Here is a 20,781-nt window from a genome sequence, read left to right as displayed (position 1 = left end):
TTTCTGGGCGATATCCATACTGCATAGATGGAGTTGGGATGACTAGAATACTACTTTGTGGCTGGGTTGAAGTAACTTGTGATCTGCTCCACAAATGCTTGTGATGCCTATTCCATGCACGTACTGTGCATAAGCACTAGCGGGTCAACGGTTATTATTTGTGGTGACTCAGTTTTTCTTATGACTCAATTGGAAAATCTTGGTCGATCTAAAACCTTTTTAAGGTAAAATTCCTCCTTCCTCATTCATATTTGAATTAGGTTTCAATTATGAAAGTTATAAGTCATGTAGGGATGAAACTAATACGCTATCGATTTCACTTTTTTTTGCGGTGGTTGACCGGCAGAAAAATTTTCGTAATCCCATGCACCTAGTCGAGACTTTTACATTTCCGGTCGGCCTGTTTAATAAGGTCCAATGGTTTAGCTGATTTCCGATTTTAAATAGTTGCAAGATAAAGTTGCAAACTAATTATGGTTTCTGATAATGGCGCTCTTTTTAAAGGCTCCACTTATAATTCAGTTAGAGATTACTTTTGTGATTGAAGCAAGTGCTTTAGATGTATAGGTGTCCGTACAAGTGCAGGCTTCTGCAGTTGGAGATAGATTGAGGTTGATAACTATGATATATGTTGCAAGATTAATCAACAGTGAGGAGAGTGCAACAAAGCTGCTCATATATTGCTGTCTAGCTAAATCTATTTTTTATGAATCTGAAAGTCTGTTTTATATGGATTCCGGGCCACATTGGCTAATGATATCAATCAACAGTGACCTTAATGATTGTAACCTTAGTACTACTCATCAATGAAAGGTCACATTTGAATCGGGAAAAAAAGAAGCAAGGAATCTGGCAAGGCGAAGCTAGAGCTCTAGTTAATTAACAGAAGAAGTTGGCCTATCTTAATTAGCTCCAGTTAATATCAGCTTCCACACATCACATAACCTTTGTTAGCTTCAAAGTATATATTCACACTGACCAACAAGGCAACAACCATTTCAAAAAGGTATGAGAAGGCGGTCAGCGATTAAGGGAGCAGTGGGATGAGTCTGCCTGGATATGGCTCTGTACACAGGGACCATCACTCTTACTTTTGTTTCAAGTTAGTACACACAAAAAAGATACACGAGTGGTGAAAGCACTATACCAGCTAGCTAATAATTGCTTTTCTTAGAAGCAAACCAAACATGCACCTGCAGCCTCTAGGATTCCCACGCACTTCGATGTTTACCTTAATTTGCCAGTGCACAAAATTGAGATCAAAATTTTTAATTTGTTCATTGTTTAATTATTATTATTATTATTATTTTTTGACAAATTTATAATCGACATGCCTTCTTGGCTTTGTGATTGATTGATTCAAAAGATGAAAATCTTTCCATTCTTTTGTGCCTTCATCTGAGAATACAGGAGAGACGCTTCAAAAATGAGTTGCTGGCATGGGGTGAGGTGTGACGGTGCTCCACTCATGATCATAGTCACAATGAAGGCCAAGATTGTTTTAACGCAATATGTACTCATAACCAATTTCTTTAAGTTTCCTAAAAGAAAATATTATTTTTTGTTTAAGGTTCTAGACACGGTGGTCTCTTGGTTGGTAATGATCACAAAGATCTTACTCTTTTTTTTTTTTTTTTTTAAAGTGAATTCATTGAAACTTTTAACGATTACAATCGTTTAGAATGACATCCCGAAAAACTTTGGGAGCAGACACAAGCCACAAACAGCTTGAAGTTAGAGCTAAGCTAGAACAAACCAGAAGGTGTACTACACCAACGGGTAGTTCATGTACAATAAAATACTGCTCTGAATCACTTATAGAGAAACTAACAGAAAACTGAAGATAAATTCCCAGCCTCCTCAAGATAATTACCAACAATGAGACCATTGCCATGACCGTGAGGTTTGGAGACCAAATCATCAGAATCTGTAACTCAGGCATGCAAGAGATCGGTAGATGCCTCAAGACTATGTTCGTCCCAGCACAATGAACACTGCTCGCCAAGCACGCAATTGTGGTACTCACAGTGTGATTATACCGAGATCTTTTATAGAATATAGCAATAAGCAATCTGCCTGCACGTAAGCACAACACACCCGAAATAATAACTACACATTTGAGTAAGCAAGTACCCAAAGCACCTCCTGGATCCCAAATCCAAATATGTGATGAAATCAAACCCAACCACTGGGCTCTGTCTCGGGCCCAAAGCCAGCCCTGGCCCCAAGCCCACAGCCTTATACTGGGCACCCAGAAATCTGATATGGACACCCAATCAAGGCAGGACCAGGCGCCAAAGTAGAGGATTGGTACCACCGTCGTCCTGTGTTGCACCTCCGATCGTCACACGCCTGGAACCAGCCCGCCCTGCAGCGCCTCCATCCCAGATCGCGTCGTCACCGTCAAAAGATCCAGATGATGACATCCTCGGCCACACAATCTGACCGTCCCCGTCACCGTGCCGACGTCTGGTGGTCTACCCCATCGCCATAGCAGCCGGTCAGCCAAACAAACCATCAATTCCCGTCTGTTGGACCAGATGCAGCACCGATCTGAGGTCGAAGATGAACATCGACTCAGGTACTCTCCACACCGGCCAACGCTGAAGAGAAACACGAGCAAAGAAACCGCCAATGCCCTCATCATCACCATCCCACGATAAATAGCCTCACCACTGCTAAGCGATCGGAGGATCCTCGGAAGGATCACCGCCACTCTCTGTTCCGCTCAAACCCTAGGGTTTGCTTGACTTTACCTATAGAGGAATGTTGTCTTCTACTTATGTGAAATAAGAGATTATGATATCGGATTATCAAGTCCTACAAAGATCTTACTCTTAGTTAGTCACCATATCTAAAAATCAATTCAAACTAAAACAAAAGTTGATTCAAAATTTAATAATGATTTCATTATTAATGACTATTCAAGAGACCGTTATTTTATAACTCTGAGAAGCAAAATAGAACTAATGGTGTTCACATAATTAGTGCACAAGTGAGTGTAATGTTATAATTTTCATAATTTTCCTTATTTTTATCTGGCATATCAATCATAAATATGCAGATCATACGTGTAGGAAAGTAAATATATATGATTCATTTCATTTAGAATTAGATTACTGATGGTAAGTAATCTTATTCCCGTACTTTTAAGAACTTCTTTCTGACTCTTCCTCTCTTCATTACAAACCTAATGTCATATGTACTTGCATGAATTACATATAAGTATATGTGATTCATTTCATTTAGAATTAGATTACGAGGTGGCCGGTGGAAAGTAATCTCATCCCCATACTTGCATGAATTAGATATACATCCAAACAAAGGGAACTATTCTAATTCACGATTTTTTTTAATATATATATATATATATAGATTACTAATAGAGGGCCATTCTAGCGAGTGATCTTTTTCTTTTGTTGTCCACTTTTCGATCACATATTGGTATCTCGACCGTACAGTTTTTAAGTCTCCATGAGTACATCATTTCTGCAAATTTTCGGTTAAATTGATAATCGTTTAGGTATTCATAATCATAATTTATTATTATGAATATGAACGGTTCATGTTGGACATATTCAGTTTTTCCATTGATTTAATTTAGTTTTGTACCTTAATGATTATCAATTTGGTTGAAAACTTGCAGAAGTAGTATACTCACGAAGACCTAAAAACTGAACGGTTGAGAAAAGTTTGTTTAATAAGTGATCTCTTAAAATGACAAAAAAAAAAAAAATATCCCTCACTAAAAGGACCCTAATTAATAATTACTAACAATAAGAAAAAACATAAATTGAGTTAGGCCATCAAATATTTGAAGTACTCTGGATGATGGTAAAACAATCTCATCCCCATACTTTCACATATTAGATATCAAAATAAGGGAAGATATTTTCATTCAAGATTTCCTTAATGTTTATTAACAATAAGGAAAACATAAATTGAATTTGTGTCATCAAAACAAGTAGTTATTCGCTTGAGAATTTAGTGGTGGATGATCTCATCCCCTATACTTTCACGAACTTATTTCCTATTCATCCTTTTTTTCATACAAATAAAAAAAATAGCAAAATGCTGGTAACACATCATGTTTGTATTTTCTGAAAATCATTTGATTTATACAAAGAAAAGAGAAAAAACAAAACAAATTAAGTATCCAAATATAATCCAAGACCCGAAGCATTGGGGTGCGGATAAAACAGCCATGACCCCATTTGGCATTTCTCCCTGGTTTAGGACTCATGTTTTGACTTGAGTGCGTTCTCTAACACCAAGCTCTCTCTCTCTCTCTCTCTCTCTCTCTCTCTTTTGTTTTCTTGTTTGCCCTCATTTCAATTCAATTCAAAAGCTCACTCCACTCATATATTTCCTTTCAGGTATTTCATTTCTTTAATTCCTCTCCTGCTGCTTTGAGCTTTCGCTTTTAGTTGCAGTTAAGATCTACCAAATACACCACTACATTTCAATTTTGCCAACCAGTAGTCTTCATTCTTCTTCAACCTCCCCCCTCCCCCCATTAAACAACAAACCCCATTCCCATTTTCTTCCACCAGCTCCCAAAGCTTGGACCTTTAGATCCGGCCATGCTCAGCCTCCGCCCTCGCCGCGATTCTACTCCGGCCACCACCAAATGGCACAACAAGGTAATGCCGTCTCCCTCTCACTCTCACTCTCTGCCTTTGTTTCTTGGGTCCAAGACTTGAACTTGGACTGTAATGTGGTTCGGGTTTTGGGTTTTGGGGAAATGGGTGTGTGTATTTGGTTGTTTGGGGAAATGGGTTTTGAGTGTTTGGTTGTTTGGTGAACTGGGTTTTGAGTGTTTGGTTGTTTTGTGAACTGGGTTTTGAGTATTTGGTTGTTTTGTGAATTGGGTTTTTTTTTTTTTTTTTTTGTAGTTTGAGGAGAATTTGGAGCAGTGGCCACATCTGAAGGAGTTGGTGCAGTGTTACACTACAGACTGGGTTAAAGATGACAACAAGTATGGCCACTACGAGAGTGTTGGTCCGCCGTCGTTTCAGAACCAGATTTATGAGGGGCCTGACACTGATATTGAGACTGGTAATGTTGCTTCCCTAGTTTCAGTCATTGAGTCTTTCTACAAGAACATGCAGAAGGGTTTAGTAATATACTGTTTATGTGTTATATGTCTGGAAAAAACTTGTGACTGGATAATAACAGCTTTTATAACCTAGACAGTTGAACCCTGTTCGAAGAAGTATAGAATTGGTATTATGTGTACATTTATCACTATTCGGTACAAACCTGATTTCCTAGAGTTCTTAATCAAGGGAGAACCTTTTTGAGCTTTATTTTTCATGTTATACCTTGCTCTAAAGTAAACACTAAGAGGAAAATGTAGAATTCTGGTAACTTGGATTTTGTTTCGATAGGTTATATTATTCATGACAAATTGAAAGTTAGTTATAGATTTAAAGAATCCTAGATGCTGTGAATTGGCCTGCAATGAATGTGTTTCCGTCACTACTGATAAATAAAGCGCAAGAATGGTGCAATTGAGTGCTAGAATTGTTTACTGGCTTAGCTCCCTGTTAGATGCTAAGTGTTTCAATGACCATTTAAGTCTGCTGAATAAGAAGCTAGATTTGAATAGGATTGAGCGACACTGGTTTTATCATCTACTTCATGGCAGTATTCTTGATATATTTTAAAACCATTGCAGAAATGCACCTTGCTGGTGCAAGGCGAACCAAGGCGGATGATACCACTGATGATGATTTACCAAGTACCTCAGGGCGCCAATTTACGGATGCAATAGCATCTGATTCAGCACACTCCAATGATCCAAAGGTGGGCACATTTTATTTGTTCACATGCAGCACAAGTTTAACTTTATGTAGTATCTTTCTTGCTTAATATCTTCCTACACTAGTAGTAATGATCCACCTGCCCATGTTTACTGCTAATCAATTTAAATGTGATACTGTGTGCAGCATTTTGGTCAATCTCCTCTCCCTGCTTATGAACCAGCTTTTGATTGGGAAAATGAAAGATCATTGATATGCGGTCAAAGGGTTCCAGAAACTCCAATATCTCAGTATGGCAATTGTAAAATCTTTTCTTTGTGTAGGAGTTCTTATAAGCCTGATTGCTTTTTCCTTGTGCTTATTAATTGTTATTTTCTCTACTTCTCTCAGTGGCCTGAAGATCTCAGTGAAAGTTCTGTCCCTATCATTTCAAGTTGGACTAGTTGGTGAGTGTTATGTTTTTTAACTGGTGCCATATCATTATGCTTATTTCTCCATACTGTTGCTTCTGTTACTTACAGCTCTTTCAAAGTTTCTGACTTTGTGTTCTCTTCCTCTACATGTGTCCTCTCCTCCCTCTCATGTAGAGCCATTTTATGGTACAATTTGCTTATATAATAGGGAGAGAAGAGAAAAGTTGTCAGAGGATTTCTATTTTCGTCATGCACCAACTGAAACACAGAATGTAAGAACTTTATATATTTTCTGCCACCACTTTAATGGTCATCCTTTGTTCTTTAAGTATATTTTTGGCACACATTATGACTGACAAATTTACTATTGCCCCCGTGTCAACTTTTTTGGTGAAGATTTCTGTTGAACCCCGTGGAATCTTCTATTTAGACGCTCCATCATCATCAGTTTGTCTTCTGATCCAGTTAGAGAAGCATGCCACAGAAGAAGGCGGGGTTACGCCTACAGTTTATTCTCGTAAAGAACCGGTATGTCACATATATAGTTTACTTGTTTTATATAGTTTCCAAGTAGTGATTATATGAAATTTGCTATTCTAGATGGGGTGATTTTAATGGAAGACCATTTGAAAAAGAAAAAAGATGAAACACTTTATAGTTAATGCCTAATGGTTTCTGTGTGTCTGAGAATATTGGTTATATTTAAATTTGTCTTAACAGATGTTAAGTAATATTCTCAACCAATTAATTGACTTTTTTGCGAAGCTGTATGCTTCAATTTCTGCCTTGCACATGGACTTTCAAAATGAAAAATTTAGTAAGTTATGGGATGAGTGGTAACTTGTTTAATAAGTTTAGAAGTGCTACCATTTGGAGGAAGGTTGTTTTCGTTGGTTTGACTAGTAGAATGACTAGAAATCATACATGTGTGAGGATTAATTTGACCTACCTTGAAGTCATTGTAAAGGCAAGACCAAGGCAGAATAGATTGCTTTGGGGAAGATGCATGATTGCATGTAATTTAATGGAGGGCATATCCTTGGATGGTCTTAAATGGCGGAAGAGTTGTCGTAGGCGGAAGCAGGCAGTTCCTATCCAAGGGTAGAGTTTCCATGTGTCATCTGTTAATAATTAGAAATGATTGATGACAGTTTCCGCATCTCTGTTTACAAATTCCATAAAGTGGGAGATCAACATTCTGTATCAACCTCAATTTGTACTATCTGCTACCAACAAGGGGTAGTAGGAATGGTCAGGCCCATGGTTTACTCCCATGTGGTCTGGGATCCAATCCTTCTCATGGTACCTGTGAATCTATCTGCTAGAGTTCCCTAGTAGGTTTCGGAGGAGGCCCCACTTTCCTTCCCGGATCATGAAGCGGACTTGGGAGATTTCTGGGTATATAAATAAAATAAAAATAGAACTTGCACTATGCTGAGAAAAAAAAAAATCCTCTATTACTTCTCTTGGTCTGAAGAGATAGAGTCAGCTCCTATTTACTTTCTGGGTACGATATGGTCTGTGCGCATGATCTGTCTTTATTTGTGTGTACAAAACTACAAGTATTATGCTACTTTCCAAACTGTTAATTTGTCTGTTTTGTGTAACATCTTTGTTTATTACAGGTACATCTGACTGAGAAAGAAAAGCAAAAACTGCAGGTGTGGTCTCAAATAATGCCTTACAGAGAGTCCTTCGCCTGGGCTATTGTTTCATTATTTGATAACAGCATTGGTGCAGCTTCTGGTGGGTCTGCTTCCCCAAGCAGTCCTCTTGCTCCTAGTATATCAGGTAGTTCTCATGAGGGTGTGTTTGAGCCTAGTGCTAAAGTCACATTAGATGGGAAGCTAGGCTATTCAAGTCGAAGCTCCGTCGTTGTTGAAATATCAAACTTAAACAAAGTTAAAGAAAGCTATACTGAGGACTCACTTCAGGTATGCACCTTTCAAATGAATTTTTAATACCCTCATGGTTTACATTAATGATTCCTGTGTGTATTTGCATTTTTGGCTTGGCCTTTTCTTTCCGTATTTCTTTTTACCCCAAAATTATGTTTGACATACAGATTATTTTTCTGATTTGTTGGAGGTTTTTACCTGCTCAGCCTAAATATGAAAGCTATTGATGCCTTTTGTTCAGATTATGATGGACCTTTGTTTTGTGGTTTTCCTGAAAATTTTAGGATCCCAAACGCAAGGTTCATAAACCTGTGAAAGGCGTTTTGAGGCTGGAAATCGAGAAGCACCAGAATGACCATGTTGACCTGGAAAATTTATCAGAAAGTGGTAGTGTGACCAATGACTCTATTGATGATCGCATTAACGATTCCACGTTTGGGAAGCTCCCAAGTAATGGTTTGGATGGTCCTCAGGGTAGCAGTTCTAAGTGGAATTCTTTTGATACCAAAGAGATTTCTGGGAATGGATCAAGTTCTCATGGAAATCCAGTTACCGGTCCTGATGATGTAAGTTTCACACCATCGTACTGCCATTTGTCTTCAACTTTAAGTGTTACTGTGGGCCATTTTTTCCTGCGGAAATGGTTTTTAAAATAGGACATCACTGCAATGCGTCCTTTCTGTTTTTGAATGTTGACTGAGAGGCAGCTTTTTCTGAGGTTTTTCCTTTTTTGGTTTTGTCTGTTTATGTGTAATTTGTTAGGACATCACACCATTGTACTTGATGGCTGATTAATGTCTCTATTGCTAGCCATTGTGTTTGTACCACTGTTCTATTTCATCTATAGAAGTTGTTTTGTTTTGCATATTATAGACATGTAAATGAGCATATGTATCTATTTGCCTTTTACTTTTCCTGTATCCTTTCAATGTGCACGCAGCATTAGATGGATTTGTTGAGAAGCATCTATATGATAAATAATTTTAAATTCTGACTATTCTTTCAGTTAATCATTTGTAGTTTCTGTTCTTACATTCCTGAAGTATACCAACTGACACTGTTTGTTAACTTCCAGTTTCAAGCTTTTGACTTCCGTACTACAACAAGAAATGAGCCTTTCTTGCAGCTTTTTCATTGTCTCTATGTATATCCCATGACTGTTAGTTTAAGTCGAAAGAGGAATTTGTTCATAAGGGTTGAACTTCGGGAGGATGATAATGATATTCGTGGACAGCCTTTAGAGGTAAATATATCTCTCTCAGTGTTTTTTTTACACTAAATTTTAGTGTCTTAGAGATAATAGTGTTACTTGAGCAATTCAATATTCTCATTGTTTTTGTTTGTGCAACTGATGAGTAATGACTAGGCAATGTATCCAAGGGAGCCAGGTGCATCACTACAGCAGTCGACTCACACACAAGTGACTGTGGGGGCGAGGGTAGCATGCTACCATGATGAGATCAAACTTTCCCTCCCTGCTACGTGGACACCAACACATCATCTCTTGTTTACATTTTTTCATGTTGATCTTCAAACAAAGTTGGAAGCACCAAAGCCTGTAAGTTCAGCTTTTGCTTTTGTTTCTCTAAAGGACTTGCTGATTTTTCCAGAGTTTTTATTTGTCTCCTCCTCCCGCCCAATTTTGTTTATTTTCTGGCTAGTTTATCTACTCGGTTAAATGACTATTCCATGCATTCATTCTGCAGGTAGTAATTGGATACGCGTCACTTCCACTGTCCACACATGCACAGTATGTATATGCCTTCATATATGATGTTTCTTCATCTTTTGTTCTTAAAACTGAATGAAACTCAATTTGTTTCTTGCACATGGTTGCTCATTTAATATATCAATAATGTATAACCAATGTTAAATTTTTGATTTTCCTTTGAAACAAATCTTTCTTAATCCATTGAAATTGTTTAAAATTAATTGAGAGTAATAACAGTCACATAGATACCTTGCCTCAGTTGCCTCTAGGTGGCTAAAATAAATGATTGGGACTAAGTAGTTGGATACTTGCATATAGGCACACGCCTCAGTTTGGCTTGGTTATGCCTTGAGCTTCTTTTCTAATAAATGATTGTGTGTACAACTGTTCCCAATTAAATAATATTATGGTTTCACCATTCCTCTTTGTCACTTGATTTAATTCAGGGTACATCAATTATTTTTCTTAGTTTTTATTATTATCTTGCCGTTGTTTGCCTTTTTCCTTTCAAAGTTTTGAATATTTTTATGGTATCTCAAAGCCTTGATTCTTTTTCTACTCAGGTTGCGATCTGAAATTTCATTGCCAATTATGAAAGAGTTGGTTCCACATTATCTTCAGGATATGGGCAGAGTATGTTGTGTTTCACTTTGAAGTTATAGTGTGTTTTACTCTTTACCAGTGGAATTTTATAAATATATAACTCGTTATGATTTTAGCCAAGTTGATTTTGTTTTGATGCTGTTTTAGCTTGAACCTTTATAACTACGATATACCTAACTGTCAAGTCTCAATTTCTCCTGGATCTAAACGAGTGTATATTGATTTCATTTTTTGTTGTTTGTTTTGGGAACAAATTCTTGTACTTTTATTTATGCCATCATTCTGCATATAAATTATAGTACACCAACCTTTGTCAGTATCTTGTATATATGAGCAGCATTCTACTCTTGTAGTTGGTAGGAAGCTTATATATATTTAGGTAGTCCAATCTCAGTTTCTTGGACTGACCATCCCATTGCCTGTTTATCTCAACTCTTGTCTGACCTTTTGTAGGAGAGGTTGGATTATTTGGAAGATGGAAAGAATATCTTCAGATTGCGCTTAAGACTTTGTTCGTCATTATATCCGATCAATGAGCGAATAAGAGATTTTTTTCTTGAATATGATAGACACACTCTTCGAACAAGTGCACCTTGGGGTTCTGAACTTCTGGAGGTATTCTTCTTTATAGTTCTATAATCTAAACCCACTTGTGCAGGTCTTAGTTTGTATATTTGGCAAGAAAATTCCATCAACTTATAAAACCTAGAAAGTTTTTTTTAATATTATAAAAGTTGCAAATACTAGCATGCATATGCTATTAGCACTTTATATAGTAAGATCATACTTTTTGTGCTGATTTCCATCCCCCCTTTGGACCGCAATATACACTTCTCCCTACTGATTGTTTTATTGGTTGAGATGTGTCTGAGTTATTGATCATGCAATAGAGTGTAACTAGTGTGATATACAGCTTATTGGTTTTATAGTACACATACATGTGCACACACAAAAATAAATACATATATATATATATATTATATATATATATATATTACATAATTAAATATACACACATATTTTGTTGCCAGGGAGTGATGGGATGTAACATGGAGGTTATATGGTTTCATGAGAAAAAGTTATATTGAGTTATGATTTTGCATGCAGGCTATTAACAGTTTAAAGAATGTTGATTCCATTGCTCTGCTTCAGTTTCTCCATCCAATTTTGAACATGCTCCTCCATTTAATAGGCAATGGCGGAGAAACCCTCCAGGTAATGTCACAATTCTAGTACTGATTTTGATCGTTAATTGTTCTTGTGGCTCCATTTACTTTTTATATCTTGGTAAATGGTACTTTTGGTGTTTATTAATTCCGTTCCTGAATTTTCTTGGTTGTTAACAATATAGCTTCATCTTTTATACTGACTGGGTTCCAAGCTGTGTACTGGCATCTTATTTTCTGTTCTTTTGGTGCTTTCAGGTTGCAGCTTTCAGAGCCATGGTTAATATCGTTACCCGGTGTGTGGTTTAGTCTTGATTTTATGTCCTTACATTCTTCAGCGTATATTTATATATTTGTTTGAGACAATTAAGGACTTGAACCTTCTTGTTATATTGGACACAAGTTTCCATGATGGTCTAAGATGTTTTATTTATTTTTGTTCAGCAGTAGCTTTTGTTCTTTTGTCTTTTGGTTGACGAAATAGAAAAAGAGAAATGGGTAAAGCAAGACTAAACACGCTACAGGAGAGATTGAATTTGGGTTATATGTTTTGGAAACATTAAGTGTCAGGTCATGCATGGGTTTAGGGTAGTTTCACACTCAACATGAACATGCTGAAATATGACCTGTTTCATCCTCTGCTCGATATGTAATTCGGCTGCTTGGTTTAACTGTTGTACTCTGGACCAGCCTTTGAGCATCTTTTTATTTATTTGTTGCAGTTGTTTAAAATGTTTCTGGTTGCCTTCAGATATCGGGGGAACTTGAATGTTTGACATGTGGAATACCTTATGTAGGGTGCAGCAGGAGTCAGTTGATGATGCGGAAAGAAACCATTTCCTCGTCAACTATGTTGATTATGCTTTTGATGACTTTGGGGGTCGCCAACCACCAGTTTATCCTGGTTTGTCAACTGTTTGGGGAAGTTTGGCTCGTAGTAAGGTATGCCTGTCTTAGGGGTGTTCTTGAAATGATAATTGCTATTAGCATTTGCTTGTATTGAAAAGCACTATTTTTGGATTTTGAAGATTTCCTAATGATATAGTTGAGAATCCTAAATTTCTTTAAACTATGCTTGTGGCATGTGTAAATGGTTGCATCATTTGATGGTGTGTGATGGTTGTAAGATTTGGTAATGATACTTATCATCAATATAATTTCCCAAAGAGTCGAACTATATTAAAATTATGATTTAATTGTGCAGGCCAAAGGATACCGTGTTGGACCTGTGTATGATGATGTTTTGGCAATGGCTTGGTTTTTCCTTGAGCTAATTGTCAAGTCAATGGCATTGGAAAAGATGCGACTCTTCTATCATAATCTTCCATTAGGTAGACTCTAAAGCTAGGATATTTATTCCAACCATATGCTCTGATTGCTCTTTCTTTTGACTTTAGTTTGGGGGTGTTCCTCTTAAGCTGCATCTGTTCTTTCTCTCGGACCCTTATGCCCTTCATGCATGGAAACTCAAAAAGAACAAAAACAGCTTTATTGTAACCAAATAAAGAATAGCAGTAATGACTTATAGTATATCAACGGCAGGGATGTAGTCTGTTCTGTAACTATTAGCAGATATCATTGGAAATACAGGCCAGGTAAGAGCCGATACGGAGGCAGGCAGAGGTTGGGTCGGGTACTCCTATCTCACTGGTAAATTTGGCTTATATATACAGGGGGAGTCTCGAATAAGGACTTCTACAATCAGGACTAAGTACGGAGTTTTAGATGAATGGTTAGATGACTTGCATGTTGAATATTTAAAAGATCAACTAAATTATAAGACACTCATCCAACCGTTCATTTGAAGTCCTTTATTGGTCCTGATCGCAAAGTCCTCACTAGAGAATGCCCCTACAAATACATGTAATATCATATATGAAGGCAAAAATATCTCTCAAGTCACCTAGATTGTGTCTCAGACAAGTTTTCTAAAATGATTGTTTTATTTTTAATTGTACTTTTTAATAAAGTTAGGATTATTGAAGTCTATATTAGCAGTACTTATTGTATTTTCTTTGCAGTTTCAACTTCACGGTAGTTGTGTAAAGTTCTGGTGTTGTGTATAATATAGATGGGAATTGGGTATTTTATAGAATATTATTGGGTCTCCAAAATATATGTTTCTTAATTAACTTCAGTTGATATTCATGTTATGTAACTTTCTTTCTTTGTATCTAGGTTTGCAATTGCCCAGTTACTGCAACCTGTATTTGCAGATATATTATTCTTTTCCTTGAATCTTTGACAGGCTCATTTGTAATTCATATTTTTTTCTGTTGCAGGTGAAGACATTCCGCCTATGCAATTGAAAGAAGGTGTATTCAGATGCATAATGCAGTTGTATGATTGCCTACTAACTGAGGTGCACGAACGTTGTAAGAAGGGACTGGGCTTGGCAAAACGTTTAAATAGCAGTTTGGCTTTCTTTTGTTATGATCTCTTGTCGATTATCGAACCTCGCCAAGTTTTTGAATTGGTATGGCTTCTGCTTAGCTTTCATTTTTCAGATCTCACTGTCAGCACAGCTCATTCTAATTGCTACTACTCTATATTAAACAGTGTTGCATACAATTTAGTTTCAGAGGGCTGACCTAGGTGCCTTCCTAAAGGCTCATTTATATCATGAACATTAGCACTTTTTAATGTTTTATTTAAACCTTGGATGAAACACTCTATCTTTTGATTGTACACAGATGTTCACAGAGATTCACACAGACAGATAAGACATATTATATATTTGAGGGTTGCATTAGTGGCTTAGTGCTATGAGAGCAAAGTAGAATCACGAGTGTATCTAAAACAATAGAAGTTAGAGCATCATGAACTTTCGAGGTGTCTCATAACCCCTGCTCTAGATGCATGCATGGAATTGTAAATATGAGATTTGAACAATCAACTGTATAAATCGTTAGGTTTATCCCTTTTTTTAATTTTTCTCGTACATGTGCTGCAGGTGTCCTTGTACCTTGACAAGTTTTCTGGGGTATGTCAATCGGTTTTGCATGATTGCAAACTCACATTTTTGCAAATCATTTGTGATCATGATCTTTTTGTGGAAATGCCTGGGAGAGACCCTTCTGATAGGTAATTTATCATCAAAAGTCTATTTATTGATGTGAAGCTTTAAATGTTCAAGTGTTGTTTAGTGTGTGACAAACTGAATGTTCATGTTACAGGAACTACCTCTCTTCTGTTTTGATCCAAGAGCTTTTTCTTACTTGGGATCATGATGATTTATCTTTGCGGGCAAAGGCAAGTTTTCAGTAGATAGTCTTTTTCTTTGGATAAGAAATGAGAAGTTTGTGGTAGATAATCTCCTTTGACCTTAATGCTGGTCTATGCTCACTTGTCCTTAGTTTTTACCTTCGGATTAATCGTTTGCTCTAGGAAGCATGAAAGTATATACAAGACACCAACATAATATACTTAAATTGCCAAGTCTTTAGGGGATGAACATATTCTTTTCATTGAATGTGGCAGTTGTGACATGTTGTGACTTTTGTTCTAACTTTTTTGTTTCTATTCTGCAGGCCGCTAGAGTTTTAGTAGTCTTGTTGTGCAAGCATGAGTTTGATGCTCGATACCAGAAGCCTGAAGATAAATTATATATTGCCCAGCTATATTTTCCACTTATCGGACAGGTGCAGATTGATATTTTTGTACTGCAATATGTACATGTTTTGTGTTTCATATTTCCCATCCTTTCCATTGCCCAATGGGAAAATGGAAGTATCCAGTTATGTGTAATCCACTCATTTGGGGTCCTCCCCCCATAGTGCCACAGAAGCTAGAAGCAGGGATGTGTCTCCCTACCTCAAGGAGTTTGAGGGGGAGGGGTTATTCACTTTTGGATCTAGAGGGAATAGGTTCAAGAGATGATGAGTAATCCATACAATGTGTGCAGTATGCTTAACTTAGATTCACTTGTACCTCTTTTCCTTTCTAAGTTTCATTTTCTATCCATTGTGTGGAGTGATTTTATGGATAAGTTATATTGATGTCAAATATACGCAGATATTTCTTTAAGTTCTACTCCTTGGTTTCATATAGTACACCACATCAGGATGCATATTTATGGAATTGAGAACAATTTGTCATACTCTCACTCCTCATAGCCGCATCATCTTCCTACTAATTTATTCCATTGTACATTAGGGCCTGTGCCCAACTATATGTATAATATTTAAGTTTGTGCTGCTTGAAGATATACAATGATATGTGGATCAAATCATGGTCATAAACAGAAAATCCTAACCAGTGATGATATGGTCTATGCAGATTCTAGATGAAATGCCAGTCTTTTACAATCTCAATGCTGTTGAAAAGCGTGAAGTCTTGGTTGCTATTTTACAAATTGTGCGGAACCTTGATGATGCTTCACTTGTCAAGGCATGGCAGCAGAGCATCGCTAGAACTAGATTATTCTTCAAACTCATGGAGGAATGCCTTGTTCTATTTGAGGTTGCCTTTTGTTAACTTGTTTAGCTTCTTCCAATAACCTTTTTCCTCATTTTCTCAAATTTTTATAACATCAAGATACTCTAATAACTCTAGTTGTATTTAATGCATTTTACAGCACAGAAAACCTGCTGATGGCATGCTTATGGGTTCTAGTTCTCGAAGTCCTGTTGGTGATGGCCCTGCTTCTCCCAAGTATTCTGATAGACTTTCTCCTGCAATCAACAACTATCTGTCTGAGGCATCCCGACAAGAAGTCAGAGTGAGTTAATATTTTTGTTCTCGCTTAAGAAACCAACAGTCAAGTGTTTTTGTTATTCACCTGCTTACATGGAAGTTCACTATCCATAGTTCTATGTCTCATCTTGGGGAGGCAAACTTCAAGTTTATAATATATAAAGCAGCATTTTATAATGGGTCTCAAGTCTTGAATCTTCAATGCAGCCTCAAGGTACACCCGAAAATGGTTACTCATGGCAGAGAGTAAATTCTCAGTTAAGCTCTCCTAGCCAGCCATATTCCTTGAGAGAAGCTCTCGCTCAGGCACAATCTTCCAGGATTGGAGCTTCTGCTCAAGCACTAAGAGAATCTTTGCATCCAATATTGAGGCAAAAATTGGTATGGTTTATGTAAACATTTATGTTTGTTTAATTGCCGAAGAGCCATTTGCTCTCAGCAATATGTAGTGATACTGCTTTCAAATTTACCAGTCATTTTTTTGCAACTAGTAAGTGACTAATAACTTTTTATATTCAGGAGCTCTGGGAAGAAAACTTGAGTGCTTCTGTCAGTCTGCAGGTTTTGGAAATAACTGAGAAGTTTACTGTAATGGCGGCATCACATAGCATCGCTACCGACTACGGAAAATTTGATTGCGTCACAGCCATATTCATGAGCTTCTTCTCTCGAAATCAATCACTGACTTTCTGGAAATCATTGCTTCCTGTCTTCAACAGTGTCTTCAATCTTCATGGCGCAACTTTGATGTCAAGGGAAAATGACCGCTTCTTAAAGCAAGTCACTTTCCATCTTCTTCGACTTGCAGTGTTCCGAAATGATAATATCAGAAAAAGGGCTGTTACTGGGCTCCAGATACTCATGAGGGTAGAGCTCCTTTTTATACATTGTATGCTCCTGTTCTTTTCCAACTTAAAAATAATTCTTTTTCTTTTCTTTTGCAGAGTTCTTTCTACTACTTTATGCAAACAGCAAGATTGAGGGCCATGCTAATCATCACATTATCAGAGTTGATGTCTGATGTACAAGTGACTCAGATGAAGGCTGATGGAACACTAGAAGAGAGTGGTGAAGCACGGCGCCTTCGCAAATCACTGGAGGAAGTGGCAGATGCAGCTAAGAGCCCCAGTCTATTGAGAGAGTGTGGACTTCCTGAGAGTGCCTTGTTAGAAATTCCTGAAAAAATGACTGAAAATAGGTGGTCCTGGTCAGACGTGAAATTTCTTTCTGACAGTCTTCTTCTTGCTCTTGATGCCAGCTTGGAACATGCACTCCTGGTCAGTATATCTGAGTGCCTGTACTTGTTCATGGCACACGCGCTCACGCACACATGCACAGTCATACACACACACACGCACACATATATCTGTCATTTGTGTACAACTTAACTCAACTAATTTGGGATTGTATGGGTTGATTCTTCACCTCCCGGTTGCCTTTGATTTGGGATAGAAGTGGATTTTATGAAAGGGATAGAAGTGTTTCTTCATTTGATGATAAAAATGATTTTCTGATACTTAATAGTTTGTCATGCCCCATCCTCGAGATGAATAGATGTGTTTGCATGTAGATTCTGATGACAATTTCTTTTGCAGGGCTCTTTGATGACTATGGATAGATATGCAGCTGCAGAAAGCTTCTATAAGCTTGCTATGGCATTTGCCCCTGTCCCAGATCTTCATATAATGTGGTTGCTTCATTTATGTGATGCACATCAAGAAATGCAGTCGTGGGCAGAATCTGCTCAGTGTGCTGTCGCTGTGGCTGGTATTGTAATGCAGGTAAAGTGCTACTCTGCTTTATGTCCTTATTGTTCTTTTTTCTTTTTTGATGTGACTTCTGCATGGAACACTTCTCTGTTCTCAAATTCGTTGCACTGTTTTCAACTATTAGAACATTCTTATTACCAAATTTTCAACTGTTTGAACTTACCTATTACCGACCTTGCAAATGTCAAATTATATTGCTTCTAAGATAACTGTGCAGTTTTCTTTTACTCCCCTCTCCGTTTTGACATATTTGCTTGGTGGATTTTTTTATTTTTATTTTATTTTATTTTATTTTTCCGATGCACATATTTTGCTTGGTTTCTTACCTTCTTTTACAGCAATTTGTTTTTATATTGAAACGATAGCTAGATATAATATGGCCCTATTTATTTTGAAACTAATAGCAAGATATTATGGATATTTTGTTGTATGAGAATAGGTTGGGTACAATTAAAATCACCCTCAGTGTACAGGTTGATGTACAATACCAATTTTTTCCTTGATTCAGTACTTTCAATCTGGTTTGTTACTTTGCATAAGATGATTATAGAGTAGTTTGTATACTGAAGATTAGAAAGAAAAGTCATACTGTTCATTGGTTTAGTTTTTAGCTTACAGTCTACTTTAATTCTGTAGGCTTTGGTGGCCAGAAATGATGGTGTTTGGAGCAAAGATCACATAACTGCTCTACGTAAAATTTGTCCAATGGTCAGTAGTGAGATCAGCTCTGAGGCTGCTGCAGCTGAGGTAGAGGGATATGGTGCATCAAAACTTACTGTTGACTCTGCCGTGAAGTACCTACAACTCGCAAATAAGCTCTTTTCTCAAGCTGAACTTTTTCACTTCTGTGCAAGCATTCTGGAACTTGTTATTCCAGTTTATAAAAGCAGGCGGGCATATGGACAGCTGAGCAAATGTCACACAATGCTTACTAACATATATGAATCGATCCTTGAGCAGGAATCAAGCCCAATTCCATTCACTGATGCAACATACTATAGGGTGGGGTTTTATGGTGATAGATTTGGAAAACTGGACAGAAAGGAATATGTATACAGGGAGCCACGTGATGTAAGACTAGGTGACATAATGGAGAAACTTAGCCATATCTACGAGTCTAGGATGGATGGAAATCACACCTTACACATCATTCCGGATTCTAGGCAGGTAAAGGCAGATGAGTTGCAGCCTGGAGTATGCTATCTTCAGATAACTGCTGTTGATCCAGTCATGGAAGATGAAGATTTGGGAAGCAGAAGGGAGAGAATCTTTTCTCTTTCGACGGGAAGTGTTCGTGCGCGAGTCTTTGACCGCTTTTTGTTTGATACACCTTTTACGAAAAATGGAAAAACTCAAGGTGGATTGGAAGACCAGTGGAAGAGGCGGACTGTTCTTCAGACTGAAGGTTCATTCCCAGCTCTTGTTAACAGGCTTGTAGTTACTAAATCCGAATCGCTTGAGTTCTCCCCTGTAGAAAATGCCATTGGAATGATTGAAACTCGGACGGCTGCTCTACGTAATGAACTTGAAGAGCCTCGCAGTTCTGAGGGGGATCAACTCCCACGTCTCCAGAGCCTACAGAGAATTCTTCAAGGAAGTGTTGCAGTTCAGGTTGAGTTCTGACCCGTCATTTTCTACTTGGTTTGCTGACCTCGGATATAATTACATCGCTACAGTATAGCTTTACAATTGTTGTACTTTATATATGCAGGTCAACAGTGGTGTTCTAAGTGTGTGCACTGCATTCCTTTCCGGTGAACCAGCGACAAGGTTGCGGTCACAAGAATTGCAGCAACTCATTGCGGCGCTCCTTGAATTTATGGCTGTATGCAAGCGTGCCATCCGTGTACACTTCAGATTGATTGGCGAGGAAGACCAAGAATTCCACACACAGCTTGTGAATGGATTTCAATCTCTAACTGCTGAGTTATCTCATTATATCCCTGCCATCCTGTCCGAGCTGTGACATTATTGTATCATAATTACAGTATCATTGCTTCATTTTTTGGCCTTTGTGCTGTTGTTGCAAGTGTGTCGATTTTTCCCATCTAGTGTGCAACATATTCCATGGTTGTGACCCATGTATCAGCAGCATGAATTCTCAAAATTGTTTGATATACGCTTTATGAATGTTATTGAGTTGTTTATTTTGTATTCCATTTCTCTGGATTCAAGACTCGGATCTGTTATCGGTCTAGTTTCTCTCCATTGGACTCGCTACATTTTTCTAAATATTCCTAGTTTTACCCCGTCCTCTTCTCGCCACACCTCACATCCAACTCCATTGTCGTGGAGGCCTGGTTCCGATTTGATGGCACCGGTGTTTGCTTGAGACCGGTGTGCTCGTAGGCAGACGGCTTGGGTAGATGTTTTGGAGAAGGAAAGCGGATCGTGACTGGAACTGAGAAGGAAAGTGATTGATTGTGGTGAGGGATTGGCCGTGAGTCCGGTGACCATGTCAGGTGGCATGTTACCCGTAATATTACTAATCCAATGTCATCATAATCAAAGTTGTTTGTTTGTTTTTTTTTTTTTTCATTTCCTGTTGCAAAACATTCTTGTGAAAATTTCCATACCAGATACTAGCAAAGAGCTTGACATGGTCATGAGTACTTCTTGGGGGACAGAAGAAGAAAAGAGAAAGAATTGCTAAAATTAGGCTTCGTAATAGTCCTGATTCTACAACAAAGAATGATCAATCCTATTCTGTTAGGCACTGATTGGGAAGTGAGCACAGACGATCAAAACTCAGCTTGTACTT

The 20,781-nt window shown here is 37.7% G+C and overlaps 1 protein-coding gene across 2 annotated transcripts; it reads left to right on the top strand.

The window, feature by feature from the left end:
* The first annotated feature begins 4,150 nt into the window (after nt 1-4,150).
* LOC133728677 (guanine nucleotide exchange factor SPIKE 1) lies at nt 4,151-20,179 on the top strand. 2 transcript variants are annotated; one of them, XM_062156105.1, is made up of 31 exons: nt 4,151-4,255; nt 4,377-4,643; nt 4,896-5,058; nt 5,681-5,808; nt 5,952-6,055; nt 6,156-6,211; nt 6,353-6,450; nt 6,575-6,706; nt 7,804-8,112; nt 8,361-8,642; nt 9,152-9,319; nt 9,443-9,634; nt 9,783-9,826; nt 10,351-10,420; nt 10,844-11,005; nt 11,498-11,605; nt 11,815-11,852; nt 12,354-12,498; nt 12,761-12,887; nt 13,839-14,032; nt 14,510-14,640; nt 14,733-14,808; nt 15,087-15,197; nt 15,835-16,017; nt 16,133-16,276; nt 16,459-16,632; nt 16,771-17,118; nt 17,196-17,528; nt 17,847-18,032; nt 18,657-19,631; nt 19,732-20,179. In XM_062156105.1, the coding sequence occupies exons 2-31, from the start codon at nt 4,584-4,586 to the stop codon at nt 19,984-19,986; spliced, it is 5,496 nt and encodes a 1,831-aa protein (XP_062012089.1). In that variant the 5' UTR covers nt 4,151-4,255; nt 4,377-4,583; the 3' UTR covers nt 19,987-20,179. The 2 variants fall into 2 exon arrangements, with proteins under 2 accessions (XP_062012089.1, XP_062012088.1); XM_062156104.1 differs by lacking the exon at nt 4,151-4,255 and having other exon boundaries at nt 4,303-4,643.
* Nucleotides 20,180-20,781: the final 602 nt, after the last annotated feature.

The sequence above is a fragment of the Rosa rugosa genome, chromosome 2 (assembly GCF_958449725.1).
Source record: "Rosa rugosa chromosome 2, drRosRugo1.1, whole genome shotgun sequence".
In the NCBI taxonomy this organism is placed as follows: Eukaryota; Viridiplantae; Streptophyta; class Magnoliopsida; order Rosales; family Rosaceae; genus Rosa; species Rosa rugosa.
Note: the sequence above shows the minus strand (reverse complement) of the source record. Positions and strands in the feature narration are given on the sequence as shown.

Bases quoted from the DNA above. Each gene is read 5' to 3' on its own strand.
- LOC133728677 (XM_062156105.1), top strand. From the start codon at position 4,584: ATGCTCAGCCTCCGCCCTCGCCGCGATTCTACTCCGGCCACCACCAAA. The intron at 14,033-14,509 runs GTATGGCTTCTG...CATGTGCTGCAG, and splicing joins CTCGCCAAGTTTTTGAATTG to GTGTCCTTGTACCTTGACAA. The intron at 16,633-16,770 runs GTATGGTTTATG...TTTTATATTCAG, and splicing joins CAATATTGAGGCAAAAATTG to GAGCTCTGGGAAGAAAACTT.